The sequence below is a fragment of the Colletotrichum siamense genome (genome assembly GCF_013390195.1).
Source record: "Colletotrichum siamense strain Cg363 chromosome Unknown KSG_Cg363_contig04, whole genome shotgun sequence".
NCBI classification, from domain to species: Eukaryota; Fungi; Ascomycota; class Sordariomycetes; order Glomerellales; family Glomerellaceae; genus Colletotrichum; species Colletotrichum siamense.
The window spans coordinates 1,886,312-1,914,127 of NW_023501017.1; the positions used below are offsets into that span (position 1 = coordinate 1,886,312).

At 56.5% G+C, this 27,816-nt stretch overlaps 12 protein-coding genes across 12 annotated transcripts; 5 read left to right on the forward strand and 7 right to left on the reverse strand.

The window, feature by feature from the left end:
- Positions 1-244: 244 nt before the first annotated feature.
- On the forward strand, positions 245-1,967 carry MKK1 (MAP kinase kinase MKK1/SSP32; the record flags this gene model as incomplete). The annotated part of the gene is made up of 4 exons (XM_036638302.1): positions 245-295; positions 360-1,079; positions 1,126-1,787; positions 1,835-1,967. The coding sequence occupies 4 exons, from the start codon at positions 245-247 to the stop codon at positions 1,965-1,967; spliced, it is 1,566 nt and encodes a 521-aa protein (XP_036496576.1).
- Positions 1,968-2,635: 668 nt separating this feature from the next.
- PUS7 (Multisubstrate pseudouridine synthase 7) lies at positions 2,636-4,869 on the reverse strand (the record flags this gene model as incomplete). The annotated part of the gene is made up of 2 exons (XM_036638303.1): positions 2,636-4,709; positions 4,760-4,869. The coding sequence occupies 2 exons, from the start codon at positions 4,867-4,869 to the stop codon at positions 2,636-2,638; spliced, it is 2,184 nt and encodes a 727-aa protein (XP_036496589.1).
- Positions 4,870-5,207: 338 nt separating this feature from the next.
- On the reverse strand, positions 5,208-6,344 carry acmsd (2-amino-3-carboxymuconate-6-semialdehyde decarboxylase; the record flags this gene model as incomplete). Its single annotated transcript, XM_036638304.1, has 1 exon — positions 5,208-6,344. One exon carries the CDS (start codon positions 6,342-6,344, stop codon positions 5,208-5,210), a length of 1,137 nt encoding a protein of 378 aa, XP_036496588.1.
- A 953-nt stretch (positions 6,345-7,297) lies between these two features.
- htyE-1 (2-oxoglutarate-dependent dioxygenase htyE) lies at positions 7,298-8,411 on the forward strand (the record flags this gene model as incomplete). The annotated part of the gene is made up of 3 exons (XM_036638305.1): positions 7,298-7,339; positions 7,389-8,230; positions 8,279-8,411. The coding sequence occupies 3 exons, from the start codon at positions 7,298-7,300 to the stop codon at positions 8,409-8,411; spliced, it is 1,017 nt and encodes a 338-aa protein (XP_036496587.1).
- A 316-nt stretch (positions 8,412-8,727) lies between these two features.
- CGCS363_v006457 (Vegetative incompatibility protein HET-E-1) lies at positions 8,728-11,013 on the reverse strand (the record flags this gene model as incomplete). Its single annotated transcript, XM_036638306.1, has 1 exon — positions 8,728-11,013. The coding sequence occupies one exon, from the start codon at positions 11,011-11,013 to the stop codon at positions 8,728-8,730; it is 2,286 nt and encodes a 761-aa protein (XP_036496581.1).
- A 513-nt stretch (positions 11,014-11,526) lies between these two features.
- On the forward strand, positions 11,527-12,868 carry CGCS363_v006458 (uncharacterized protein; the record flags this gene model as incomplete). The annotated part of the gene is made up of 4 exons (XM_036638307.1): positions 11,527-11,568; positions 11,627-11,784; positions 11,838-12,667; positions 12,717-12,868. 4 exons carry the CDS (start codon positions 11,527-11,529, stop codon positions 12,866-12,868), a joined length of 1,182 nt encoding a protein of 393 aa, XP_036495597.1.
- A 153-nt stretch (positions 12,869-13,021) lies between these two features.
- On the reverse strand, positions 13,022-13,805 carry CGCS363_v006459 (putative very-long-chain (3R)-3-hydroxyacyl-CoA dehydratase; the record flags this gene model as incomplete). The annotated part of the gene is made up of 3 exons (XM_036638308.1): positions 13,022-13,116; positions 13,168-13,518; positions 13,577-13,805. The coding sequence occupies 3 exons, from the start codon at positions 13,803-13,805 to the stop codon at positions 13,022-13,024; spliced, it is 675 nt and encodes a 224-aa protein (XP_036496570.1).
- A 480-nt stretch (positions 13,806-14,285) lies between these two features.
- On the reverse strand, positions 14,286-15,467 carry CGCS363_v006460 (uncharacterized protein; the record flags this gene model as incomplete). The annotated part of the gene is made up of 1 exon (XM_036638309.1): positions 14,286-15,467. One exon carries the CDS (start codon positions 15,465-15,467, stop codon positions 14,286-14,288), a length of 1,182 nt encoding a protein of 393 aa, XP_036495428.1.
- A 3,378-nt stretch (positions 15,468-18,845) lies between these two features.
- CGCS363_v006461 (uncharacterized protein) lies at positions 18,846-19,864 on the forward strand (the record flags this gene model as incomplete). The annotated part of the gene is made up of 4 exons (XM_036638310.1): positions 18,846-19,185; positions 19,384-19,457; positions 19,507-19,751; positions 19,804-19,864. The coding sequence occupies 4 exons, from the start codon at positions 18,846-18,848 to the stop codon at positions 19,862-19,864; spliced, it is 720 nt and encodes a 239-aa protein (XP_036495429.1).
- A 300-nt stretch (positions 19,865-20,164) lies between these two features.
- Positions 20,165-22,305, reverse strand: nirA-3 (Nitrogen assimilation transcription factor nirA; the record flags this gene model as incomplete). The annotated part of the gene is made up of 4 exons (XM_036638311.1): positions 20,165-20,735; positions 20,788-21,138; positions 21,196-21,512; positions 21,562-22,305. The coding sequence occupies 4 exons, from the start codon at positions 22,303-22,305 to the stop codon at positions 20,165-20,167; spliced, it is 1,983 nt and encodes a 660-aa protein (XP_036495426.1).
- Positions 22,306-24,189: 1,884 nt separating this feature from the next.
- On the forward strand, positions 24,190-25,068 carry CGCS363_v006463 (WW domain-containing protein; the record flags this gene model as incomplete). Its single annotated transcript, XM_036638312.1, has 1 exon — positions 24,190-25,068. The coding sequence occupies one exon, from the start codon at positions 24,190-24,192 to the stop codon at positions 25,066-25,068; it is 879 nt and encodes a 292-aa protein (XP_036495427.1).
- A 423-nt stretch (positions 25,069-25,491) lies between these two features.
- Positions 25,492-27,800, reverse strand: rix1 (Pre-rRNA-processing protein rix1; the record flags this gene model as incomplete). Its single annotated transcript, XM_036638313.1, has 2 exons — positions 25,492-27,414; positions 27,462-27,800. 2 exons carry the CDS (start codon positions 27,798-27,800, stop codon positions 25,492-25,494), a joined length of 2,262 nt encoding a protein of 753 aa, XP_036495432.1.
- Positions 27,801-27,816: the final 16 nt, after the last annotated feature.

Sequence of the window (27,816 nt, forward strand, 5' to 3'; positions counted from 1 at the left end):
ATCCCATTGTCTAGCCCCAACTGCTACGTCAGCTTTTCCTCCCACAATCCCTCGAGCACGCTACCTTAGCTCTCGTCTTTCCGCCCGTGCCCTGTGCCGCAGCGACCACACTTCGACCTACATCCAACTACGTCGTCGGGTTGCTTGGCTTCGGCCCTTTTGCGACTTTGTGGAATCCTCTTGTGTACAACCCTCCCCAGCTTCAACAACCACCTTCTGGCCGCCCCAACATCACATCGCCGTAATGGCCGACCAAAACTCTTCACAACCACAGACCATGGACCCTCCTCAGCAGGTAAGCTTCTCGCCAGCATCCATTTCACCGGCCCTCAACACGCACGCTGACTGACACCACGCAGGCTCCAATCCCTTCTCCCCTATCTACGCCCGGATCCGTCCCTATGATGAACTCTCCCGTTCCTCTTCTTCGTCCTGCCATCCCCGGATCGAGACCCGGCGGCGGCGCCCGCACACCGAGACTCGGTCTTGCGATCCCACCTTCGCCAAATGCAAAGCCCGTCGGCGGCACTGCGCCCCAACCCGCAAACTCTCGACCTCCTCTACCGACCCTTCACCTTGCAACCCCCCTGGGCAGCCAGACAACCCCCTATGAGCAGCCCCAAAGGCCAGTCGGCGTGGGTCAGTCAGCCAGCGGTGGCAGCGAGAGCAGCGCGGCCCACTCTAGGTCAGGAAGCTTCGGCCCTCTGGATGGCAGGGCCAGCAACCCCACCTCGGCCGGATCTCAGTACTCGGCATTGTCGTTTGCCTCACAGTATGGTTTCGGTGCGCCACCGAGGGGAACGCCCGACCCGTCGTCTGCTGTTGGCTCCATATACTCGGAAAGAAGCGACGGCGGCGTGGGCATGGAAAGAGATGGTAGCTTACAAGGTCTGGAGGGCTTTGACAAGCTGTCTCTGGAGCGTGGCAGGACGTTGGATGTTGAGGAACTCGACGCAGATGGGTGGAGGGTCGCAAGCTTGGAGAAGAGAATCGAAGAACTTGACTCTCTCGGCGAGGGTGCCGGTGGTGCCGTCACAAAAGCCAAGCTGAAAGGCGGCAAGACCATCTTCGCCCTGAAGGTGCGTAAATATGGACACACCACTTGAACTGAACTGACACCAGCAGATCATCACCACGAATCCCGATCCCGACGTTAAGAAGCAGATCGTGAGAGAGCTCGGTTTCAACAAGGAGTGCGCGTCGGAGCACATTTGCAGGTACTACGGCGCTTTCGAAGACAACACTACTGGCACCATCTCGATTGCCATGGAGTTCTGCGAGGGCGGCTCTCTCGACAGCATCTACAAGGAGGTCAAGAAGCTTGGAGGTCGTACAGGCGAGAAGGTGCTCGGCAAGATCTCCGAGGGTGTCCTGCGCGGTCTGACGTACCTGCACGGCATGCGCATCATTCACCGAGATATCAAGCCTTCCAACATCTTGCTATGCAGGAACGGAGACGTCAAGCTGTGCGATTTCGGTGTTTCGGGAGACTTTGGAACAAAGGGCGAGGCAAACACCTTCATCGGTACAAGTTACTACATGGCCCCGGAGCGAATCACTGGCCAATCATACACCATCACATCCGACGTCTGGTCGACCGGCGTCACCCTCTTGGAGGTGGCACAACATCGCTTCCCCTTCCCCGCCGACGGCACCGAGATGCAGCCTCGCGCCGGCCTTATCGATCTTCTGACGTACATTGTGCGGCAGCCCATCCCCAAGCTCAAGGACGAGCCGGATGCCAACATCTTTTGGAGTGACAACTTCAAGTACTTCATCGAGTGCTGGTGAGTATACCTCGAGAACCATTTGAGTCATGACTAACACCTTGAAGCCTAGAGAAGGAGTCCACCCGCAGAGCAAGCCCTTGGAGAATGCTTGAGCATCCCTGGATGGTCGAAATGCGGTCGAAGCGTGTCAACATGGCCAAATACCTCGCGCAGGTATGGGGCTGGGAGACCAAGTAGGCTTTGTGCAGAAGCGACCAAGTCGGCAATGCATGTTTCGGTGCACTCACCATCGCCGAATTTGCATATATGTCTGAATCTTTACACTCAACTGCGTTGCTCGTTGGTCTACAGAGGCACACGAAAGCAACGCGTATTGAGTTAAACCGCAACAATCAGAGGCGAGACGAGCCGTCAACGGCAGCCACAACAAAGAATTTAACATCACACCGAACCTAGAAACCCAGCGATCCACCAGCAAGAGAAGGGGCAGATTTTTCACCATTAGTAAACACCGCACGGCACAGGACTGCCGATGCCACCGCCTTTGAGGGAACAGGGCTATTTGGACATGAGTCGTGGTATCCGAGACGGTCGGGAGGAGCGGGGATATCTTCGCACCAGACTGTTGTGTATTGGGTGGTTGTCAGCATGGCATTGTTATCATGACACTGGAGCGATGGCATGTTAAGTATGGTACAACTGAGAAAAAGTACACAAATGAATTTTTCAACATTTTCCTTGGCCACGGAACGGGAGGAGTCTGGTCATTTTTGCAAAGGCTAGGGCGTTGTACATATTTTATTTCACCCAACAAATCTCTTCAGGGGTATCTAGTCTACGGCACGGTTGGATGCAAAGTGGGATTGATGAAAGGCCTCTTGAAACGTTTCCTCCAGTGCTCTCTTTCATGACTTTGCAGGGGCTGTCATGACCTCGGACTCGTCGACGCCCATCAGCTCACGCAGGGCGACTGTCGCGTAGGCGCTCTTGGGGAGCTGGAACGTCACCACCACGGCCGTCTTCTGGACCGCTGCCGGTCCCGGCTCGGCTGCCGCGGCATCCGTCTCGGGGGCCTGCGCCGGCTTGTCTTCAGCCTCGGGCTTCACCTCGGGCTGAGCAGTCGCAGCATCCTCCATCGCCTCGTCGGGCTTCACCTCGGCGTCTTCGTCGGTCTTGGCCTTTTTGTTCGCCTGCTCGTCGTCCCCCTCGCCGCCGCGGCGGCGCTTCTTGGACGACGGCGGCTGCTTGGCGCGGATGCGGTCCATGTCCGTGGGATGCATCTGCTCGTTGTCATCCGTGTAGGCGCGCACCTCGAAGCGCGGCTCCGCGAGGAAGCGCGCGGTGAGCTTGCGGTAGGCGCCCGGTAGGCTGAACTCACGGTGGCGGCGGATCATCTTCTCCGGGTCGAGGTCGCCGTTCTCCTTCATGAAGGTCTTGTAGAAGTCGCCGAGCGCGTTGGTCGGGTAGAGCACGGCGTGGCCCGGGGACGGGAGGATCACGTCGTGGATGGTGTAGCGGCCCGAGGCGGCCTCTTCGGCGGTCAGCGCGCGGGCGTCGGCGGTGTCGTCGTCAGCCTCTTCCTCGGCGGTCGCGTCGGCCTGGGGCTTCGCGTCGGCGAAAACGAGGTCGCCCTCGACGACCTTGTCGCCGTACAGGCGCCAGCGGTGGCTGGCAGCGTGGTTCCAGACGTAGGACTGGTAGGCGTGGAGGTACATGCTGCGCAGGCCGCGGGTGATGCTCGTCAGGGCGCCGATGAAGTCCCGGCGGGAGGTGGCGCGGCCGAGGTGGCGGATGACGCTGGCCTCGGCGTTGAAGCGGCGCGGGAGGATCTTCATGGCGTCCTCCTCGGAGCCGCCCTGGCGGAAGAGCATGCAGGCGTGGTGGCGGTTGAAGTCGTCGCGCTGGTGGCCCTCGGCGGGGACCTCGCCCCCGGCGGCGCGCTTGGCGATGTCCTCGTCGTACGAGATGATGGCGTTGATGGCGGACTCGAAGTCTTCCTGGAGGATCATGCGGCCGACCTCGTGCGTGCCGACGGCGTGGGTGCCGAAGCGCTGGTGGCCAAAGTAGTTGATCCAGCCGCGGGAGTGCATGCTCTCCATGGCGGCCTTGACCGAGGCCTCGATCTTGGACTGGCGCTCGTCATGGGGGAGGTCAGGGGACCCGGCGACGGCGCAGTCTTTGAGGGCGATGACGAACTCGTTGCCGGTGTGCGCGCCGAGGTGGATGGGCGTGGTGGCGTAGACGTAGTCGCCGGTGGTGACGCCCTTGAGGCGCGAGTTTGCGCGCATGAGGTTGTCGGCGCGGACGTGGCGGACGGAGCACCGCTGTGTCGTCGCGGCGCGGCGGTCCTTGGTGCCGGCGGTGCCGATGGACTGCGGCTTAACGCGCAGGGCGCGCGCGATCTGGTTTGTCGCCTCCATGGTGTCGCGGTTCTCCTTGTAGAGCGTGAAGTGCAGGTACTCGCCCTCGCCGGGGGCCTTGACCTTGGGCTCCTGTTTCTTCTTCTGCTGGGGGCCTCCGCGCACTCCCCTGCCCTTGCCCCTCGGCGGGGAGATCTTGGCGATGATGGCGCCGGTCGGGTCGGTTGTTGTGTCGATGACGGAGTTGAAGATGCGGCGGACGGCCTGGTGGAGCTGCGAGCGCTGGTCCTTGTCGTCCATCGCGGGTGAGGTGGCGGGCTCGACCTTTACGTTCTTGTCGGCGGAGATGGTTTGGAACATTGCGACGAGCTGCTTGGCGAAGTCCTCGTTTGTGAGGGAGGTGAGGGTGGCGATGTCCTCGGGAGAGATATCGGGGGTCGTTGGCGCTGGGGCTTCGCTGTTGTCGCCGTTCTCGGGCTGTGGTTCGGGCTTCACTTCCTGCTTTTCCTCTGCGGCCGGTGGCGGAGTGGGCTCCTTGGTGGGTTGCGGGAGCCTTGTTTCTGTGAGATGGAGGACGGAGCCATCTTTGTTGATCTCGTAGACTTGGAAGTCGGTGTATCTGGGCTTCATTAGTGACGCGATCAAAGTGAGGGGTCTGAATTCGCGCACCTCTTGCGCATGTCGCCGGTCCAAGCAGTCATGCTCGGGGCGATGCGCTCTGTGATGCCGAGAGACGCATCGAGGCGCGTACCGTTAGCACGGCGCGTTTCGGTCCCCATATTGATGTGATGATATTAAACAAGGTTTGCGATGTAATTGCAAGCAATTTGACTTGTATATCGATAAAAGTGAGTGAATTGGGCTTGTAGGAGTTGAGATGTCTGATGGAAAGGGTCGCGGGGCCAACAGGCATATTTTCAGGAATTGCCGGCAGAAACTGGCGAGTATGGGTAAAATGGCAGGCGGTGTGTGAGGACTCCGCCGGGCCTGGTTAAAAAAAGAAAGCGGTAAAGCGAATCTCATTGAGCCACTTTTCATGTGAGATCCCACGTCTCACTAAATCTCATCGCAATGTTCTGATTTCAAGGTACTTTTCATTTTCGTTTCATGCAATTACTCAATCCGCCTTCAGATTCAGAATCTCAATCGCGTTTCCACCCATAATAGCCTTCGCTTGCTCACTTCCCTCACCAACAGCAGCTGCCACAGCATCCGCGTTCATGCTCACGCTCTCCCACTCACCCTGCTCATCAGTCGTCAACGGAGGGAAGAAGGGGTGATCTGTACCAAACATGAGCCTATCGGCTCCGCTCGCGTCGATGGCCGCCTTCAATCCAACTTCGGAGTAGATGACTGCATCGAGATAGATCTGCTCCTTGAGCACGTCCCAGATCTTCCGACGGCCCTTGCCGACCTTGCCCTCGCGCACCAGCTGTCCGTCGTGCAGGATGCAACTCTCAATTCTGCCGGCGAGGAAAGGCAGCGTGCCACCGCTGTGAGCGAGCAGCATGCGCAAGTCGCGCACCTCATCGAAGACGCCCGCGAGATACATGCGCGCCACGGCGATGGTGGTCTCCATGGGGAAGCCCAGCGCCAGGGGCAGGACATGGCCGTACTCGTTGCTCGCCCTCGGGCCCCAGACATTGTTGGGCAGGCCATAGTGCGGGTGCAAGAAGATGGTCAGACCGGCGGCGGCGATGGCCTTGAAGATGGGCAGCAGCTCTGGGTCATCGAGACCCTTGCCCAGTCCAGACGTGCCCAGGATAATACCACGGCAGTACTTGACCCCCTTGACGTGGTTGATGGCATCGAGGATCGTCTCGAGCGACGCAGTCAGGGGAAGGGCAGCGAAGAAGAACAGACGCCCGGGATGCGCAGCACACATGCGGTCAAACTCCTCGTTGACATCCCGCGCCATGGGACCCGACTCCGAGGCGTCGATAAAGTCCAGCCATGGGTTCGCCAGGGAAACGACCGAGATGTCGATCTTGTGCGTGTCCATGAAGTGCACCTTCTGCTCCAGCGAGGCATAGTGAGAGGTCAGCGGCCGGCCCGGGGGCTTTGCCGTGGCATCCTTGGTGGCTTCGTCGAGGGCCTGCTGCTCCGAGGCGAGGAGGATAAGGCGCGGATCGGGGTCCTGCGGAAACCGGCGGACAACAGGAATGGTGGTTCGAGACTCGAGAATCTTGATGTACGACGGGGGGTACATGTGCGTGTGGATGTCTACCACCCTCATCGGTGTTGAAGAGGCCATTCTGTCTTTTTTTCGCCAAATGCTCAAAAATGTTTTGTTATGTTTTTTGGTGAGGTGCGGGGTATGAAGGAAGCGCCTTGGACGTGTTCTGTGCTTAAGGTGAGTCTTTGGCTGAAGATTGAAGATGCGACGTTGGAGGTTGCTGACTTACAAATGGTCGAGGCTCAATCGCGAGTCGGGAAGGTTCTCAGCTAACACGCAATTGCAGGAATGAAAAAAAGACACAACGTCGAGTCTTTGAGACGAATATTTCTTAAGCGCTGAGCATTCTCGTGTTCCTGAGTTAAGTACCAGCTACCCGAGGGCTATGTCTTTACAGGAAGGTGATGAAGTTGCATCCGAAATGCACGTCTCCGCATCAAGTCGCCCACCCCACACGCGGGCGTCTTGCTCCAACTGCGCTGGCTGCCGATTGTCCTACCCCGCCGTTATCTTCGCCTGTCCTTTGCGCCGCGCCGGCCTTATCTTTCCGTCGTCTTTTTGGCGGGGTAACGCCACTCTGTTTTATTGTCTTACACGTTGGTATTATGAGCACAGCGTAGGAGGTCTCCGATGGCCTTGGTCGCGCGACTCGCCCGGTTCGAGCCGACCTATGACCCCTCAAGGATTTGTATGGCTTACTGTTTCCTCCGTCACCTCTTTGCCGGGATCAGCAAGGGGCTTTGGCCTGCTGGACTGATTAGATGCCCCGGGCTGAGGTCAATGCCGGCCATGTGGTTGGTAGCCTGGGTATGCACTTTCACAAGGGTCCTGTTGTATTACCAGACGAATATAAGTCACTCAAATGCCCTACCGCACGGATCTCGCTCGTGAACCTTATCGCGACGCCGTGGAATCTTCTACGTCTCAGTCCGAGTAATGGTATCTGATACCTTTGAACACTGACATCTCATCAACTGTTTGCAATCTGGCGGTGTTCATTCTCATTCTCAGCTGTTTATAACTAAATCACAATGGCGGCCACCGCAGTAGACAAGGAGGGTCTCTTCATTCCCGTGAGTTCGCCAAGCATCACCGACTTCACTTCTCACTCACGCAACCCAGCTCATCGACTTCTCTGCCTTCCTCAGCGGCGATAACGCGAAGCGCACCGAGACCGCCAAGCAGATTCTCGACGGTTTCCAAAACGCCGGCTTCATCTACCTCAAGAATGTCCCCATCAGCCAGGAGCTCCGCGCTGCCACCTTTGCCAAGTCGGCCGACTTCTTCGCCCAGGACGACGACGCAAAGACGGCTGTCGGCTGGACCACGCCCGAGGCCAACCGCGGGTACTCTGCCCCCGGCCGCGAGAAGGTCAGCCAGTTCATGGACGCGGCCTCGGTCGGCAAGGAGCGTGCCGGCAACCCCGACTTGAAGGAGAGCTACGAGATTGGACGCGAAGGCGAGCCCACGCACCCGAACCAGTGGCCCGTGGAGAAGGCGGGCAGCCCCGTGGACGGATTCAAGGCGCAGATGCTTGACTTCTTTGGGCAGTGCAAGAACCTCCACGTCGAGGTCATGCGCGCCATCGCCGTGGGCATGGGCATCGATGAGCACTACTTTGACGGGTTCACGGATGTTGGCGATAATACGCTCCGTCTGCTGCACTACCCGTCAGTCAACCCTGAAGTTTTCAAGATCAACCCCGGCCAGGTTCGTGCCGGAGCTCACAGCGATTATGGCTCCATCACCCTGCTCTTCCAGGACGACCGCGGCGGTCTGCAGGTGAAGAGCCCCAACGGCCAGTTTGTGGATGCCACGCCCATCCCCGGAACGGTAGTCGTCAACGCGGGTGACTTGTTGGCGAGATGGAGTAACGACACAATCAAGAGCACGATCCACCGTGTCGTCGAGCCCCCGAGGAAGCCGGAGGATGGATCCGAGTACCCTCCGCGGTACAGCATTGCGTAAGTCAGATGACCAAGGAAAGTGAATGAGATGCTAACGATGAGAAGATACTTTTGCAACCCCAACTTCAAGAGCCACATCGAGGCCATTCCGGGTACTTACGCGACGGAGGCGGAGAAGAAGTACGAGGGTATCAACAGCGGGCAGTACCTTGTGCAGAGACTGGCTGCCACGTACTAACGGCCTTGGCGTTTATATTAACGATATACTAAAAGCGAATTGATCGTGTTTACCAAGGGTGATCCGCAGGTCAACTGACTAATATCGCCTTTTGCTGATGAATGATCAAGGTTGTATGCCAAAAACATGATTGAGACTGATTCGAAGTATACTTAGAGATGATCAATCAAGGTTTACTGTACTTTCGATCGCTCGTGCTTTGACTTTGCTCAGTCATGTTTTGTACATCATCTTGGTCAGTTACACGCTGATAAAGCATTGTGGTTCTCTGCCTAAGTCTGTATATTACAACTCGGGTGGCTCTTCGGGCGTGGGCTCATCCAGTTTTGGCCACCATTTCCGTCAATGGGCTATAGAATGACAGAACCAGGAGAAGTATAGACACATTCAATGCAAATACACGGGAACGCAGCCAAGTCTTGACCAGCCGTTCCCTCCAAGGCGTACCAAGAGTCCTAGGTCTTTGACCCCAGATGGAGATCGAGAGTAGATGAAGGCCCAGCAATGCAGTATTGTCCTCGCCAAGCCGATAGCAGCGAATGAAGATGAACACGTTGATAAACGTGAAACAAACTACAAACGCCAGGTCCAAAGGCCAGTAACGGAATGCGACTTCGTACTCAGATGTATCGACGTTCGACACATGGATGGCGTGTGCGGCATGTCGAGCTTTGAGGCGTATTGCAAAGTAAGACAGACTAGATCCGGCCAACACAGCAATTTCTGCTTTGCTGACCGTGATGCTGAGCAATGCCCAAGAGAGAATCGTAATGGGGACGAAATAGAATTCTCGCCAACTAAACATGCAACTTTCGTAGACGTAACTGCTTGCAGCGTCCGCATTCATCCCGGCCCCAGCAAAAAGTCCTCGTGATGGTGCTCTGAAGATCTGAGTCTGGACTGGCGAACATGATGGATAAGAGGAGGAGATCGTGACAATGAACATTTCGTGCTTCAGGAACGCATCGCGTCTCACTGTGACACTCCGAGGTCCATCCGGACACACAACCAAGTCGCCTGCTTTGGATGTATCGAAGTTCTGTGACATGTCTTCGAGAGACTGGCCCTTTTTCTTGGCGACGATGTGACAGACGAAAGGTGGTGGAACCATAGTACGCGAGAATATTGCGCGGATCAAGGTCCGCCGCTCGAGGACGACAACGAACCCTTCATCTTGACCGTTGTCCTTTGAGTAGTGCAAGAGAATGCGTTTCCAAGTCTGGTCAGCACCTGAAACGGGGCAAACGCTGCTCCATTGCCTCTTGTCCGCCTCTGTCGGTATTACCTTCACCAACCGCTCCGGTAAATCTGGTGCAGCGTCGAGACGGACAAACCCACACTTGATATCCGTATTCCAGATCGGTTGCTCAAGACGGTGATCCTGCTTGTCCTTCCTTATGTAGATGGTACGATACTGCATGCGCCGTGTAGTGCTCCAAGGGAGATCCAATAGGCATGGGGGCTGCTTTGGTCGAATGTACTCATCACTAATAACGGTCTGGAACAGAGGAATCGCAACGATTTTTTTGAAGTCCGTCCCAATCTGACAATCAAGCAGACCGTAGGCAAGCTTCTCAAGTTGGAAAAGAGGAAGCGTGATTCGCAGGCCTCGGCTCGTCATTTCAGGCACCGAGCTTGTTCCACCCATCGGTATGGCGGAAATGTTTGACCAGCAAGCGAAGTCTCTGGGACTCTGAGCGAGTAGTCTGTGATACTCAGGCCGATGTGAGACTTCTCGGTAGTACTCCTTGGAGTACTGAGTTTCTTGAGGGTCGGCGGATAGCAGGTGTATAACGCTATAATAAATCCGGAAACGCTTGTAGAACACATCCGAAGGTTCCTCTTTCAAGGTAGTATCCAGCGGGCTCCACGCAAGAACGGATTCGTCAGTGTTGAGCTTTAGGAGCTCTAGCTGGAGCCTCTCAAATGCGCGATCGCCTTCTCCATAAAGAAGCGGCATGTTTACATTGAATATTCCCAGAAGCGCGTACGCCCTATCCTCGATCCTGGTAGTTTCTCTATAAGCTGCCCACGACATGCGGACGGCGATGCTCGCTGAACGAAAATCTTGTTCCCTACGAAGGTAAGAAATGGGGATATTTGTGATGGCGTTGATATCAGCAGCTAAGGAGGAGCGGTCGCCAAATTGCCTCCAAAATTTGTCGTAGAACAGCACACTTTTGGGGGCGAGAAGCTCTTGCAAAGTCCAGCCTCTCGTGAACCAAAGGCTCTTTTTGAATTCGCCATCAACGTCGGGCTGGCTCTCGTCCGCTGGACCTCTACCTACGTCGTCAAGGTAAGCATAGCAGGCTGACGCATTCTCGTACCACCGGAACATAGAATTGATGGCTTCAGAGAGTTCAGCGCTGCTCGTTTTGTCGATGCAACAGGTGTCGGTCCAGACATAGTCGAAGCCATGCTCCGCAGCCAAGAGACAGAAACCGTTGACTTTGGCATATCCTCTCATGAGTTGATAGGCTGGAGAGCTGAGATCTTGGAGAGTGACCTCTTCTTCGCCCCATCGATGAGAAAGTATCGCATAGTTCGGGATGTTGTTGAAATACTGCTCCAACTTCCTGGTCTTGACGTTGAGAAGACGCATGTCGCATATCTTAAAGTGTTGAAGTTTCGAAATTGCAATCGATGCAATGGAAGCGGCGTCAGCTACAGGTATGCGCACTTGATAAAGTGGCTGGCTCTTGCAGCCTGCCTACCTAATCAGGTGACAGGATCAGCCATGATTGATTGGTCTTGGGATGAGCTACCCGCTCGTTGCCTGCATGCTGCGCCAGAGGTACGCCATAGTACCAACGGAAGAACCCATCAACGGCTGCAATTATCCAATCTGTTGACTCTCATGGTCAAGTTTATTGTCCGAAAACCAGTGAATGACAGACTCCACAGAAAAGTCATTCTACTCTAAGATGAAGGAGAGACAAGCTTGATCGAAGTTGCCCTTCAGAAGGGAGTCACATGGGTGGGGTGGCGATGCGGGGGCAGTCGTTCATGCACGCTCGCACTGTCCTCGTACTGTCAGCCGACAAGCCCGTAGGCTGAAGCTAAGCCAGCTGTCCCGAACATCCAACTTAAAGCAACCGTGGATGGCGATCACAAGATGAAGAAGACTCTACTTCTTGTGTTTATCCACGGCTTCAAGGTACGTTTTCCTCGTCGGGGAGACTTCAACATGCAACCAGCTTCTGACACTTTCACAGGGAGGTGACGACACCTTTGGGGACAAGGATGGCTTTACAGAGCAGCTCCGGGCCCAGCTCGCCGCCGCCCTCCCCAAAATCAACGTAAAGCATCTCGTGTACCCAAAGTATGAGACGCGCGGAGATTTGGGAGACTGCGTCAGCAGGTTCCGCGACTGGTGAGTTCCCCCGCTTCCTATGAAGCCAGGGTCGGTCACTGACACCCAGCCAGGCTCCTAGAAAAGGTCATCGACCTCGAGGTCGCAAACGCAACCCCGTCGCCGACGGTCGACCCGTCCGTTAGGATCGTGCTGATCGGCCACTCCATGGGCGGCATCGTGGCCGCCGAGACCGTCGTCGGGCTCACCTCCGAGCATCCCATCTACTCCGAGGACGGCGTCGAGAAGTCGGACAACCCGTCCACCTTCAACGGGCTCATGTTCCCCTACGTCCAGGGCGTGCTCGCCTTCGACACCCCCTATCTCGGCATCTCGCCCGGCGTCGTCGCCCACGGCGCCGAGGGCCACTACAACACCGCCTCCGCCGCCATGACGCAGCTCAGCGGGCTCGGGACGGCCATCTGGGGCGCGAAGCAAGCCGCCGCCCCCGCGCAGAACAAAGCTCCCGTCGCGGCGCTTCCGGCACCGCCCGTCAAGAAGGAGCAGCAGCAGGCTGGCTGGGGATGGGGCAAGATTGCCATGGTGGCAGGTAGTGCGGCTGTTGCTGCAGCGAGCGCCGGGGCGGCGTATTACAACCGCGAGCAGATCACGCAGGGGTTGACGTGGGCGACGTCGCACCTCGAGTTTGTCGGGTGCCTGGCTAAGGGCGCGGAGCTGCAGAAGAGGGTGCAGTACATGGTCAAGCTGAACCGGGAGCTTGGGGTCGGGTTTGCCAACCTGTACACCCGGCTGGGAAAAGCGGCGGGCAGCAAAGAGGTCAGTGTAGTCGGGACGGTGCTCGGCAAGGACCGCACGTTCTGCAACCTGCCCAAGAAGGGCCCTGCCGGGGTGTGGAATGAGGCAGTCAATGATATGGCCACCGATGAGACGTTGGCGCATATGAGTAAGTTGCCTGCTACCGACCGTGGAGCTGAGTACTGACACCGCCGCAGACATGTTTGAGGCGAAACAGAACCCTGGGTACGAGAAGCTGAAGCAAGATGCGGCGTCGCTGATCGTGCAGTGGACAACGAATGACTGGTACGAGACCAGCGAGGAGCCGAAGCTGGCCATCACGGAGGCGGGAGAGAGTGCGACTGCCTGATGCACGAGAGGGTTTCCTTTGATCTATATTATTACGAATGTTGCGCCTCCAGAGCAACGAAGGACGCGCTTTTAGATACCGGTTTTGTCTAAATCCATACCCACGTAGCCTCCAAATACCACCTGTATTTTTTGACCTCGTCTTGCAATGCAATTACTGCGTCTTGGAGAGACCCAAGTCGTCGGCCTTCATCTGGCGCATGACCTTTCTCCTCTGCGCCATCATGTAGGTGTAGAGAATGTAGGAGCCTGTCGTGTGTCAGTTCAAGTCCTTGCATTTCTCTTGCGCAACCAACGTACCAGGAACGTAGATGGCCAGGACCATGTAGCCAATGGCCGGGAGCAACGGGTTAAGCTTCGCATAGGGGCCGGTCGAAAGGTAGATCAGGGCGCACTCGCTGGTGATGCCAATCGGGTACAGCACGAAGAAGGTGTTGTAGCGCAGCCAGACGAGGGGCTTGGGCTGGATGCCGCTGAGGTTCAGAGCAAAGTACGAGTAGCGGATGACCTCGGTGACGCTCCAGGCGAGGAGCATGGACGAGTACCAGGTGCTGCGGGCGAGGTGGGGGAACGGGTAGACGATGCCCCAAACGAGGACGAAGCGGCTGAGGACCTGCATCACGGTCGTGAAGACGGGGGCGCGGACGACTCCTGTACATGATTCCCGTCAGTTCTTGAAGCAATTGGCTTGGGTCTTAGGGATACGCACCAAGCAGGGCGTGGAGGACCTCCATGGCGGCCAGAGTCTGCGTCCAGCGCGTCCAATCGCCGACGCCGAGGAAGACGAATTGAGGGCCGCGCATGGTGAAGAGGGCGACTGTCCTGCCGAGGACGACGGACCAGGCGACGGCCGAGACGAAGTTGTAGAAGATGAGGTACGCATTCTTCGCGGGCGACGAGGGGCGCCTCTGGGGCTTCGTCGGGACCTGGTCGACCATGATTGCTTGCGGTTGGCAGCTGTGGTAGATTTGGGGTTTGTGTTGCGTGGTGATCGCAGGACTGCAGCTTTGGTGTTTTTGACTGCCTGCGGGATTGGAGAAGTTTGTTGAGGGAGGTTGAGCTGCAGCAAGGGTTTGGAGTTGGATCCTCTCCCATTCGCTCCCGTCCCACCCCTCCATCGGGGCCGAGGCTTCTTGGCTTCTCACCTGGGGGCCGCTGTTTCTGCAGGGCGGCCCACTGTACAAGGTACGCCGTAATGCCCGGTTTGGAGATACAGGGGTCGAGCTCGCTGCATTATTCATCCCTTCAGAGCGCTGACAGCTTGTGCTTGTCTGACCACCCTGGTCATGAGGACAAATGAGAATCAAGATGTGAGTAGAGAAACAGCTGCGAGAATGTAATCGTAGACTTCGTTATCTATCAAGATACAGATGCATTTTAAACCCCTTGCTATGCTGGAAAGCAAACCCACACACTCATTAAGACAGAACATGGAAGAACATCGCCGACATGATGAACACCGGCACCCAGAAGACCAGGGCCCTGGACTGGGCGAGCAGCAGACCAGGCGCGGTTCCGTTGTGCAACATGACGACTTGGCCAAAATCGTGCGCTGAGTCGATACTGCAGACGACCTGGCACTGTCCATCTCCGTCGCGACGCGCCAGCTTACCCTGGGGTCCGTGAGCGTGCTGCGAATCGGCGGCACCGCGCTTTGTGACGGTTGTGGGAGAGTCGGTGGTGTTGAAGACCAACTCGAGCCATTGCACCTGCAAGACGGCCGAATTGCCGACTTCCATCACGCCAGACCACGAACCGCCGTCGCTCCAGGAGTTGATCATAACACGGCTGGGATCGCGGGGAACCTGGAACTTGATGGTGGAGACCTTGTGGCCGTCAACAAGCCAGACGCTCTGCTCTGAGTCCCAATCCAGGCGATGGATGGCCCAGTCGCGCCAAGAGACGGGCACCGTGCCGTTCTGGGTCGACTGGTCGATGGTGTTACCGCTGTCGTCAAACGAGGGCTGGTTCGTGTACTGGATCCTGTTGTCGGGGTCCTTGGTCAGGACCTCGATATCGGCCTCCTGCACGTCGGCGTACTTTTCGGCTTCGCGGTAGGTGAACAAGGCCGTGCAGGCACCTGGGTCGCCAATGGTGCGGGCAAACATGCGGACCGAGACGAAGTGGTAGCCCATCGAGACAGACTCCATCTCGGCGGAGGTCTGGAAGTCCTTGAGACGCGCGGTGCGGAAGCTCATGTAGGTGTCCGACTGGGGATTGGAGTCGGTGTTCTTCTCGATGTAGATGTTATTGGGAGAGTTGACCATGCTGATGGTGGCATCGTTGCCGCTCCTGCCCCTGTTGCCGCTGTTGTTCCAGCTCTGGATAGACCATATTGACGTCCATGCATCGGAGTTGAAGTAGTCTGATGTTACCGAGGCGTTGCCGCTGTCGTTGTAGCTGGTGATGATGTCAGGGACACCGGCGTACTGGCCGAGGTTGCGGAAGTCGTAGAACAGATGGTTGGTGAAGTAGCTCTCTGAGGTGTTGGTGAGGAAGCAGTTGCAGACATCATCCGCCACGACAGGGTGGTCGTCAGCCACAGCCAGAGGCAGGAGGGCGAGGGCCAAGCCCAAAATAGATGACCTCGTTGACGGCATGGTTGTGTTTGTCTGAGAGAGTGAGTGGCGTGCGGCTCTGTCGGGGACGGGATGAAAGAGAGAACGCGGGGATGGGATGATTTAAAAAGAAAAGGTGACAATCCATCGTTGTCTTGGCCTGGGATGGTGTTGTCGTAAACACATCCCCAAGCAACGGCGCACCGGAATGTGAGACGTGATCGTGCGTTGTTGTTGCCTCCAAATGTCATCGAGCCACTAGCTGGCCAGACCATCGCCCCGGCCGAACAAAAGCATAGCAGATCGAGTGACCAACAGGTAGAGAGCTACTGGGGATCGCGCGAGATCCCTACGAAAACGGCGTCGGGAGCTCCTTGGCTAGCGGCCACTTGGTCGCCATGATTTGAAAACGCTGCAGAGAGTTCAGGCTTAGCGTCAAGAGTGAGCTGTTGCAGCGGCCAGCGCGACTGGGCAATGGCGATCCCGTCGTACCCGTTAGGGACCGGGCGGGAGCTTAAAAGCGTCGGAGGGCAGAGGAATGAAGAAAATGAGCCTTGGCTAAGAGGAGGAGCAATTTGGCACACCAAGCCAACCTAAACGGCCGGATGCGGTGTTTGTTGCTCAGTCGCTCTCTTAGCGCCGTCTCGTGGAGCTTTCCGTGTCGCTCCAGACTCCTAGGCGGCGGGTAACAGGGACGACGGCGGCACGGGTGTCATTGAGCTATTTGTGGGTTGTAACGGGAGGCCTGCGGTGGCATTTGGAGGCTGTGCGAAAGGAGGTCATGACCGTGGACTGCAACGCTATCTCTGAAGGGCCGATGTCCTTGTTGTGATGAGAGATGGGAGAGACGTAAATGAGAGGATCTGACGCTGTTAGCTCGCGAGAGGTCAGTTGGCCATGTGGAGGTGGAGTGTTTTGTCCAATCAGGGGGGCGGTTGGCACCCCTGTCAACTCAGTTCACGACTTACACCAGCTGCAGGGCTTAGAGTAGACGGTGGTGATTTCCTGGGGACGAGGCAGACCGAGGTCTATATCCTAGGTATTTATCTACAATACGAACAAAATTTGAGTCTAGCGCTACTAACAAACAAGCTTCCTCGAATCGCGATCCGATTTGCTGTAGATGAGCACTGAAGGCCTCCGGATCCCAGAACAGTTTACTCCTTTATGGAGAAAATCACTTTTGAACTCCGAACTCCCAGTGGAATCGCTCCGTATTTTTCTATCCGCGGGGCATTGCTGCCGTCTACCATCTATGCCTCTTTGTTGTTTAAGCAGAGCTCTCAGAACCAGCCCCTTGGCTAGTTACAGTAACTGACCGTCACGAAGTCCTCGCCCAAAGTCTTTTGTGTTGTGCCCTCGCTGTATCCCAGCGTCGTTTCCTGTTTTCTTGTTGGCTGAGTGCCTTCTGCCTCTCCGCGAGAGGTAATGAAGCAATCTTTCTTGCTGTCAAAAGCCTTCTACGGCGTTCCCTCTTTCCTGCGTCAAAGTCGAACGCATCTTGGGATGTGACTGACAAGATGTTAGTCATATTCAAGCATAAATATCAGCTGATTGCTTACCGTCCCGTAGAAAATCTTCCTCCAACTTTTCTAAATCTTGGATTTCCTCTTCAACGAGACGGATGCCGCAGAGCAGAGTGAAATCTTCCACGGAATCTAGGTTGTTAAACAAATCGGCGTAAATGGAGAAGATATTCAAGTCAAAGAGATAGTCTTTGCTCAAGATGATGTCCGCAGGCAGATCATTCAGCACGTGGAAGTCGCACTCCACTGTACTCTCTCCAACAGTCCACATCGCGTTCTTGACAGTGCCATATGTCCATGTTCTCGTACCATCTGCAAGCTCAACTTCGCTTCGGTGGCTTTTCCCAGTTTTTATGGAAAGACCGTGCTGTAACGCATAATCCAAGGAAACCAGCATCAGATCGGATCCAGTATCTGCAAGTGCCGACGTTACACGGTTGTTGAATATCCCCGATAGACGCTGCTTCTCTTCGCCCATGAGTCTCAGCCGGAGCTTGGACGAAGTGAAGACTTTCTTGATGCGGTAAGTGAACGCCGTGAGAGTTTTTGACATGTTCAAGAACTTGCTTCCCAAGACAAAGTCTTGAGTGCAGCCTGGCAGAACCCAGCATTTCAACCTATGATGTTTTTGCTCATTCGCAAATTTCCAAAGCACCTCGACCATCCCTGGTGATTGAACTGTCTTTTTGTTTGCGAGAGTTATGGTTCTTTTGGTGTCAGGTACCAGGTTCCGGCGTAATTTGGACGCAAATTGGGCTGATATGATGCATTCATCTGAGCCGGTGTCTGGCGACGCTTCTGTGCGTACGCCGTCGACACTCCCCTCGACCACAAAGTCCGTTGTTCCCGATGTGTATTGACTCTTGTCCCAGGGAGATCCATTTGAGTTACCTGCGCGTGTTTTCTGTTAGCCTTTGCATGGAGGCACATTCAGGGAGTAGCAGACTTAGGCCCAGCCGTCGCCATGCCGTTGGAAAACCCTTCAACTTGAGTTTTCCGGTATCGTCGGTATCAAAGTAGAAACCATCAGTTGTAGCTTTGCGGTACTCTTTCAGACCTTCAAGCAATGCTATAAGTGTTTCGGCAACTTGAGCCATAGAGCGTAAAACAGACAACGGACCGCTCGGAGATGGTTCCGAAGGGGATGGTCTGTTGGAAGACGTGTGCTCAGGAAGAAGTTCTTTCATATCTCCCAATTCCCGATGAGATCCATCGTCTTTCTCCGTGTTGGGTCCTTTTATCGCAAAATGCGTAGGATCCCGAAGGGAGGGGCACAAGGATCCGAGATTGTTTGGCGGCCGAAAGTCACCTCTTGCGATTGAAGCTTCCACGTTGTTGGACTACACAAGTCGTTGTTGTCCGTTTTCGGAGGTAGGAAATTTGGGAGCATACTAGTAGTGTATTCAGACCCAAGTTTGAGGACGAAGGCCAGTAGTTATCAATTTTTCCTCTCGTATTATACCAATATCCTACATGCAGCCCTGGCAGACGCACTGCGGCCCAACACTCACTAATCTCCAATGAAACCGTTTGGAGGAGCCTGCCGAGACATCACAGCCCCGGATTATGCCCTTTCGAATGCCACGTCAGCGAGGAGCAATACGACTCTTATACCTCATTGGCAGCTCAGCCTCTTTCAATGCAGAGCTCAAGCCGACAACTCCGCCTCGAATAAGCTCCGAGTCATAAGCGGCTACCCTCCAGAACTCGGTTGTTGCCTTTGAAGACCCATGTCGACCCCCATATGCGTACAGATCTCTGTCGGTGAAGCCTCAGTGCACTGGAAAGTGAAGGGGACTTCGGAGCTCATGCTACCATTGTTTCAATGATCTTTGTTCTATGTTCCTACGAGAAAATCCCATCCGCCGAAGTTTCGAAGCGTAAAGCAAACGGGATGGCGACCCACAAGATAGGATATGCCGAAGCCGCGAACTGGATGGCACGGGATGTCGACAACGAGACATTGATCTACCGAAGATTTGATGAGCTAGCAGCCCGTAATTTGCTACATCTCCAGTCGGAATTATTGAGCCTTGAATATGAGCTGAATGAGCTTGACAAGCAAGATGCCGAAGACGAAGACATGGACTGGCAGATGGTAGTGTGCGATTGGGAGCTGCTGGATGATCTCGCGCAGTCACGGACCACAGGTACAGGAGATGAGATTCAAGTATCAAAGGCAAAGGCTCGCGCAGAATTAGCCGCAAAATTGCGCCATAAATTGGAAGAATATTGTATGTCGATGCCGTCAAGCACTGCTCGATCCCACGATAATTGTGCTCACACTCCGCTAGATGAAACCTTACTTCGCCAAAGTGAAATCGCTAAATTAGACAGACCAAAAAAGCGAGTTTTAGAAGCCTTCAAAGCATGGTTCACGGGAGTAAGTGAACTCAGCGGGAGGGAAAGGGACATCCTTGACAATGCAAAAGATTTGGTTGCTCTGAATCCGGCCCAAGAGACGGACTTTTTATCAGAGTACTTGAGGAGAAACTGGCCCTTAAAGGTGAGTGCGAGCGGAAGGAAGAGGGAATGGCCTGCTAAGCTTCTGCTAGACAGACACCAAACAAAACGGAGTGCAAATAGGAAGATACGAAGAGCGTTCTATATCCATCGCAGTCGCGGTCATCAGCACCCTCATCGCAGCTATCCTCCTGATAGGATCGATAACAGGACTGTACTTCGCCAAAAACGACACCGCAAAGCTTGGTCTCATCGCTTTCTTCACGGCCCTGTTTGCTCTCAGCGTTGGGCTAACGACGAACGCGCGGAGGGCAGAGATATTTGCCGGAACGGCAGCGTAAGTCAAGCCTCGTCACCACTTGAGAGATATCAAGCTAATGTACCTTTAGATACGCCGCGGTGTTAGTAGTTTTCGTGAGTGGTGACCTCTCGAGCTCGCAAGGGTCATAAAAGGGGCGAATTTTCGGCCTGCCTCGAAGCCAGGCGAAACAAAAAGGCGGATAATGTCAACGAATCAAAAAGATTTCCCACTACGAGATTCGAACTCGTGTCCCCGCGGTGAAAGCGCGATATGCTAAACCTCTGCACCAAATGGGAGGTTCTATTCACTGTTGGAAGGAACAGGAGCGACGGCAGCCATGGAGCTCGGCGGGACGTGCAATCAGGCCAGAGAGGTTGCGGTGAATTCGTTTTCATTCGTTTGCTTTCTGTCATGGATGCCTAGCCTGGCTGCACTTGCCCGAGACACCCTCACGTAACCCCCACGGTGAATTCCTCCAGTAGCGTCAACTCATTGAATTCCTCAATGAGCCTGTCCACCCTCGCCGCTTCCCGATCCCTCACGGCGAGATTGAGATCAGTGACGAACAACCCTGTCGGAGCTACCGACTGCCCGCTGCTCCTCTGGCTGTCCGTCGCTCGAAACTCTTGCCATATCGCATACCCCTCCGCGGCATTCAGCGTCCCCTTCTTGACTGCCATGCCCAGCAGACCCTGCGCAATCACACCGGCGACGGCGAAGGAACGGTAGAGACCCAGATAAGCATAGATGCATTTGAAAAAGTAGTGTCGTCCCTCGGGATCGCTTGCGTCGTTTGCCGCGGCGTTTGCCACGTGCATGAGGGCTATGTGCCAGAAGATGGAGTAGGTCCTTTGAGGTAATGTCATGTAGGTGTCCACCAGGCTTTTAAGCTGCTCGAGGGAAGCAGCAAATATGGACGGTACAGCTGGCGCAGACGGCGACCACGAGTTGATTGTGTGTTGCTGTTCGGTGGGGATGAACGGCCGGAAGAGGTAGAGGATCGTGCCGTGGAAGAGCATACTACAGACGGTGAGTCTTCGCTACGTGCGGCTTCAGCTACGGGGTGACGTACTGGCAAACGAGCACATGGCCAGGGCTGTGCTCATTACGGGTTACACCTTCGGGCAGGTTGGCTGCCCATGACAGCAGTTTTTGGTATTTCTGCAGGGCGAACCCCTTGGCGGCCTTCCCAGGGCCAGTATCATGCTGATAGTACCACGTTAATCGGGATGAGATGACCCATAGCTCGCATAACGCTGCAAACGTCGCTGCCCCTCGTGGTGGTTCGCTTCTTTTCCTACGAGAACCAGAGTCGGGAGGACTCTCGCTTCTGGTACCAGCATGTACGATTGGGTCCTTTCCAGGTATTGGAAGAGCTGGCGGATACTCGGTAGTAGCTGGCAGATAGAATTGTGACGCCATGCTATTCCCACTATTAGGGAACACTCTCGTCGCAAGGGTGGTCTTCTCCGAGACTCACCTCAGATTGCTGAAGACCCCCCAGGCGACCTGTGCTTTCGCCCTTGCGTCTTCCTCGGAGAGTTTGCCGAGGTCTTCGGTGGTGCAGGAATCAGGAGTGCCGAAGAGCTTCATGCGTTTTGCCATGGCTGCCGTGTCTTTGATGTACTGAACGTCGAGCTCGCCGTCGCCATTGCAGCCCACAGACTGAATGAGGAAAGCCAGGGCGGCAACAGTCGTCAGGGAGTCTTCTCGATCTGCGCGCCATAACCTGTCTGCTTCTGCCTGGAATTCGTGACTCCAACCAGAGGCGGCAGGGTCGTATGCCGCATACGCTTGCTACTCAGGAGTTAGCTGTGGTTAGACTGGAAAGGTTGCCAAGACTAACGCAAGCAAAGGCGAGAAGGGCGCTGACGAGCAGCGGAGAGCAGAACTGGTATTCGTAGTGGGTGAGATCATGCACAAACAGTTCGGTGTCAAATAAGCCTAGGATGGCATGGTCCGTCTCAAGGTAAAGTGAGATGACATTCGCAGCAACATCGCTTGGTATGGACACGGCCGTCCAGTGTGTGATGTCGAGATCTTTCAGGCGCGAGTCGGTCTGAATTGGGGGAGGGGGGATAGACTCAACCGAGAAGACGCTGGACGTGCTCGACGGAAGGACCACGGACTCGTTGGAGGTTTCTCCCGATGAAGAACCGGCCACGGACACGTTGCTGAATACCGTGCTCGGTTCAGGCGATGACGAGGCCGAATCAGATGCTTCAGTGATCCGACGCATTTTGGACGGTCTGGAGTCTGTGCTCTCCGGACTGGAGAATCGAGGGGCGTTTCCTGAAATAGGGTACGCAGTCGGATAGTCTCTCATGAGTTCAAACTCGACATTGGTGTGCAGCTGAGGCAGAAAGCGTCGAGGATCAAGGCCTGACGGGGTGATGGAGCGGAGAGGAGCGTTTGGGTCGACTGCGAACTTGAATTCCTTCACAGTCCTCGCCATGGCCTCTGGTGACATGTAACTAAGCTGGGCCAACATTGACTCGAGAGCCTGGTTTTTGCGCTTCTGGACCTCATTCTCGCGCTTGTTAGCTTCGTTCTCGGCTTTGAGAGCCTGGTTCTCGCGCTTGAGAGCCATTGCGGGCGTCTCCTTTTCGTCTACACTGACATAGGCGCATGCCACGTTCAGCTCGACACATGATGAACACGCAGGTCTCTTGCCATCGCACTAAAGGTAGATCTGTTAGTTGACTTAAAGAGGAAGACTACGGGGCGGCCCGGTGCTTACAGCCTTTTTCTTGGCACGACAGGCATTGCATGCAACTTTTGTCGCTGTGGCACGTTTTCGAGAGGGGGCAGGCGGTGGACGTGATAGAGCTGGGAGGGGGGTTTTTGGGGCAGGAAGCAATCGACGGAGACTCTGGTCAGGCATGACTCCGACTGGGTTTGCATCGATGCCCTCGGCTGGATCAGGGAGTTGCTGCTTCAACAGCAGTGCTCGTACGACTTGGGAAGGGGTTCACGATGGAGCGAATTCGCCCAAGGTACCAGAACGGGCTTCAGTCGTCGTGATGGGGAAAAGAGGGGTATTTGGCATGAGGGGAGGCAGCATAATAACCGAGGGGGCGAGCAGAAACAAAGAGCACACGATCGTCCGTATACCGCGCAGGATGGAACCCGTCTCGATGAGTTCCAGCTGACGCAGACATTGGCTGGGACGATCCAACGACGGCGAGGATTTGCGGCTCCCCGCGCAAGATCATCAGCGGTGGTGCGGACGATGCGGCGGACGAGGCGGGTGATGGCGGAGATGAAGGGCGGGCAGAAAGAAGACGGTGAGACCAAGAGGGCGGCAGAGGCTCAACGGTTTGGGAGGGAGTGAGACGTTGGCGTAGGAGAGATAACAGCAAGTCAATCGTCAAACAGAGAGGACGGCAACCATCGAGAGGAAGGAAAGGCAGAGGGAGAGGCAGAAGAAAGCTCTGTTCAGCTGGCTGGGTGCAGTGTGAGTGTGGTAGTAGTAGTAGTAGGGCAAACCAGAGTGACAGAGACAGACAGACAGACGAAGGAGAGAATCCGATCCGTCCCTGGAAAAGACCGGACGTAGCTCCGTCGACTTCCATCAGGTTCCGACCAGTGAGTGTGATTTTAATCTGCCCACCTCTGTCGTGCCCTCTTTCGAGTCTTGCATTGCCTGCCGTGTACCAATGGAAGGCATGCGGGCAGCAACAGCAACAGGCCAGGCCGTACAGTGTTGCAGTCTGCCTCTACATTACCAGGTAGGCGGGCTCTGCGGGCAGCAAATCCATCAGACTCAACCCGACTCCAACTGCCCATCCCACTCCCGCCCGCCTTCCCTCGTCCACTTTCCGTAAGGTATTGCCACCAGCCAGAGAGAGGTCTAGGTCTGGGTCTGGCCAGCAGAGTGCGTGCCTGCAGCAGCTGTGCGGTCCATCGTCACTTTTGGACTAGGTTCTGACAAGAAAAGGGCACTGGCCCCACACGGTGCCACTAGATTCGCTGCGTCGGTCTCGGCACAGTGCGCACAGACAGTGCCAAAAGTGGTGCTGTGGTGGCCGTGTGCCCCCTAACCCTGGCCATCCCTCACCTGGAGCCTTCCGGGCAGGTTGAGTGCCCTGGCTGGCTGGCCTGGAGGGGGCCTTGGGCCTTGGGCCTTCCCCTGTCCGTCCACCCAGCCCGCCGTCAGTTCACAGGATTGCAACTGCGGAACCCCATGCGGCCCATCACCGGCGCGGCGTCTTCCTTGTATCCAAATTTCAGGTGATGCACTCATCCGAGCACTGGGTCTGCGCGACCTGCCAACCAACCTCAATCTCTGCCTTGTCTTCTCCCACCACCCCCAGCACGCGCGCGCACTCTCCGATTCCGTTCGTCGACCTCTTCACCACTAAGCTATGAGGGCCCAGCCAGGTCGACAGACTCTTGTTACTCGGTGACAGACAACTGACTTACTTCGCGACGCACCATCGAATTAAACCCTGCATTCCATCCCTTTGAAACCATGGCGTCAGAGTCGCCGCGACCCGCCTCCCCGCGCGAGGCTGATCCCGAGCAGAGCACGCCCGCGGATGCCCCGGCCGACGACAAACGAAGCTCCTCTGTATCGCCAGACGACTCTCGCGACGGCGCCGACGACGACAAGGCTGCCGCCAGCTCCCCAGAGTCTGGCGAGGCCAGCGAGGGCGCGTCCCCCGACGACAACGCCCCTGCCGGCGACGACGATGCGCCGCCTCTTCCCAACGAAGCCCCGCCGCTGCCCTCAGGGCCGCCTCCTGCCGCCGAAGACGACGGCTGGGATTTCCAGTGGGATCCCACCTCCAACGCGTACTTCTTCTTCAACCGCTTCACGGGCAAGACGCAGTGGGAGAACCCGCGCGTGCAAACCGGCGCCGCCGCGGCCTCCTCCTCAACCGACACGGGAGCAGCTCCCGGCACCACCGCGACCGCCGCGCCTCTTCCATCAGGCCCTCCCCCCCTACCGGCAAACGACCGACCCGCCGCAGGCGGCTACAATCCCGCCATCCACGGCGACTACGACCCGAACGCGTGGTACGCGCAGGGAGACAAGGCGAACGAGGACGAGGCACGGCAGACCGCCGCGCTCGCGGAACAAAACTACGGCGCAATGGCACAGTTCAACCGCTTCACCGGACAGTTCCAGGCGGCGGGCGACGGGCCGGACCGGCACTCGGACGAGGCCAAGAGCAGACGGCAGATGAACGCCTTCTTCGACGTCGACGCCGCGGCCAATTCCCACGACGGACGCAGTCTCAAGGCCGAGCGCAGCGGCAAAAAGCCTACGAAGCAGGAGCTCAAGCAGTTCAAGGAGAAGCGACGCGCCAGGAAGGAGGAGAAGCGCAGGGCGTGGCTGCGGGATTGAACGAGACGACGCGCAACGGGGGTTACTGTTTCTACGGTCTTTGGTTTGCAAATTTGCTTTTGAAAAATATCTTGGCTCACACATGGAACGGGGGTTTGGTGGAGAACCTCTTCACTGGGCGGCGTTGCGAGAGGCTATCGACGGGATTGCCTTGGGATTTGCATTTCTACACTCTACGCCCGTTTCTCACGCGGGATACGCTTTACATACTTCGAGAATAGTCAACGGCCTCGTGGCCCTGGATACTGCGATTTCACAGTGTCGTGTAAACAGAATACAGCTTAGACCATGGAGTCGCGAGCTCGCACATTTTTTCCTCAAATTATATACCCTGGCTTCACAAGTTGAAATGCTGGAATATTCCTCGGGGGTATCATGCCCATCTGCACTTGAAATGACACGAAATAAAAAAGATGATCTGGCCTACTCTTCATCCTCCTCCTCATCGTCATCTAAATCCATGTTCAAGTGGACACTCTCGTCGTCACTGTCGTCGTCACCCGCCTCATCGGGCTTAGCAGCCGGCTCGGGCACGACGGCCCGCTCCACCTTCCTCTCAACGCTCTGCCTCTTGGGCGGGCTAGCGTCGCTGTCGTTGAGCTTGCGCTTCTGCGCGGACGACACCGCGAAAGGGTTCGCGACCTCCGCCGGCGCGGCGTTGGCACCCTTGGACGTCTTGAACGGGTTGCTGTCGTCGTCGGCGGCGGCGACGACAATGGTCCCGGCAGCCGCGGACGCGTCCTTCATCTCCTCGTCCTGCGCGACTTCGATCTCGGAGACGATCTCCTCCTCGCCGTCCTTGGCGGCTTCCTCGGCCTCGAGCTCCGCGAGCGTCGCCGTCGCGTTGGCGCCGAAGTCGTCGGCGGGCGTCGGCGTCTGCGTCGAGATGCGGATGTTGGAGCGCAGGATCTCGACGCCCTTGTCGTTGGGGTACTGCTGCGAGAGGTAGGGGAGGATGCTGGGGTACATGGCGCCGGCCTGGTTGACGTAGGGGTTCAGGACGCTGGCGAGCATGGCGTCCTTGTTGCGGGAGAGGATGGCGGTCTGGTCGAGGAGGCCGCGCAGGCCGGGCTTGAGGTGCTGTTGGGGCAGGTGGGAAAGGAGGCTGGTGAGGAGGGTCTCGGCAGCGGCCAGATGGTCCTTGGACAGGCTAGGTTTTGAGGACGACTGGGCATCCGACGTTTGCGAGGGGAGGAAGAGGTCCGCGTTTGCCGCGATGCCGTTCTTCTTGGTGTCTGCTCCGTTCTTGGTAGCCGCCTTGGTCTCCTTGACGTAGCCTGTCTCCTGCTGGATGTCACGGCAGCAGGCGAGGATGATGACTCCGAGAGTCTCGACGGTGAGCTTCTGCAGGCCGGGACCGCAGACGGGGAGGGTCTCGTTGAGGAGCTTGTAGGCGGCGAAGCGCACCGAGGGGATGTTGATGCCAGATTTGAAGACGAGGAGGAGGTTGTCATAGATTTCCGGAGCAAGGGGAAGGGAGTTGTTCTCGAGTCTTTGGACCAGAACCAACAACAGATCGAGCGCAGCAACGTGAATGTCCGGCATCACGGCCCAGAGCTCCTCCTTCTCTTCTCTACCAACAGCGGCCTGCGTTTCGAGGGCCTGGTCCCAGGATTGCGACTTGGAATTGCGGCTGATCAACGAGACTCGGGAGATCACGTCCAACAAGGCACCGACGGGTACGGTGACGGATGCTTTCGTAGTGTAGCGAAGGGAATCTGTGAGGTACTCGAGGAGACCGACAAGTCTATCGCGGCCCGCCGAAATTCCAGTCCAAGGGGGCAGCTGGGCTGCTCCTTCGGCTCCGGCCGGGGGTGCGTCAAAGTCAACCTTGGAGCGGGTATAAGGAGCAGATGATTCCCAAGACTCCTGCACCGCGCGGAAAACCTGGTCGGCGCTGGAATGGAAGTCCTTTCTCAGCTCCTCGACTAGCTTGTTCCAGTCATCAGTAGGTCCCGTCTTGCCGGCGGTGGTGAAATGGAGCGAAAGCGCCAGATGTCTGCTGGCGCGGCGGAGAGGCTGGGGGATCGTGATCCCATCCGAGGAAGTTGGCGCCAGGTAAGGCCGGATGGCAGTCCTGGTCTGGCCGTTGAAAGGGCGTGACGTGGTCGGGTACAGAGGGATGAGAGTTGAGAACGCATCCAGGATGGTCTCAACAACAACGAGAGGCGTCTTGAGGCGCTGGCCAGCTGGCGGGAGCTTGATCAGCTGCAAGCATGCGTTAAAGAAGGTTGGGATGGTGGGTGTTGCGATTTCTCTGGTGAGGGTCTGGTAGTCGTGGATGAGGGAGTATATCCTGACGAGAGTGACAATCGCAACCTCCTTTACTGGGAAGGGGTCGTTCTTCTGTGAACTGTCAGCGATTGAACCTACGGACATGCAACTCTACTAACCTGTATCATAGCCAAGAGGCTGCGAACCCAAGGACCAGACTCCTTGAGACACTCCCATCCGCCGACATCGACGACCGCCTTGACGAGAGTTGCGCCAGTGAAGCGTCCCATGGCGCTCTTGCCATTGAGAAGAGTCGTGATGATGGTCCTCAACTTGTGGACCAGAGACGCCGTCTCGGATGAGGCGGCGTCTTTGGACTTTTGGTCTTGGGGCGCAGAGAGAACATCTTTGCAGCGGAGGACGTGGTTGATGAAGGCCGGGATCGAATGAGGCAACTGGGCAGGTGGTGTTGATGTCAAGCGGCGGCAGAGCACCTTCAGATCGGGGGGGAGAGACATTGTGACTAAACCTCGG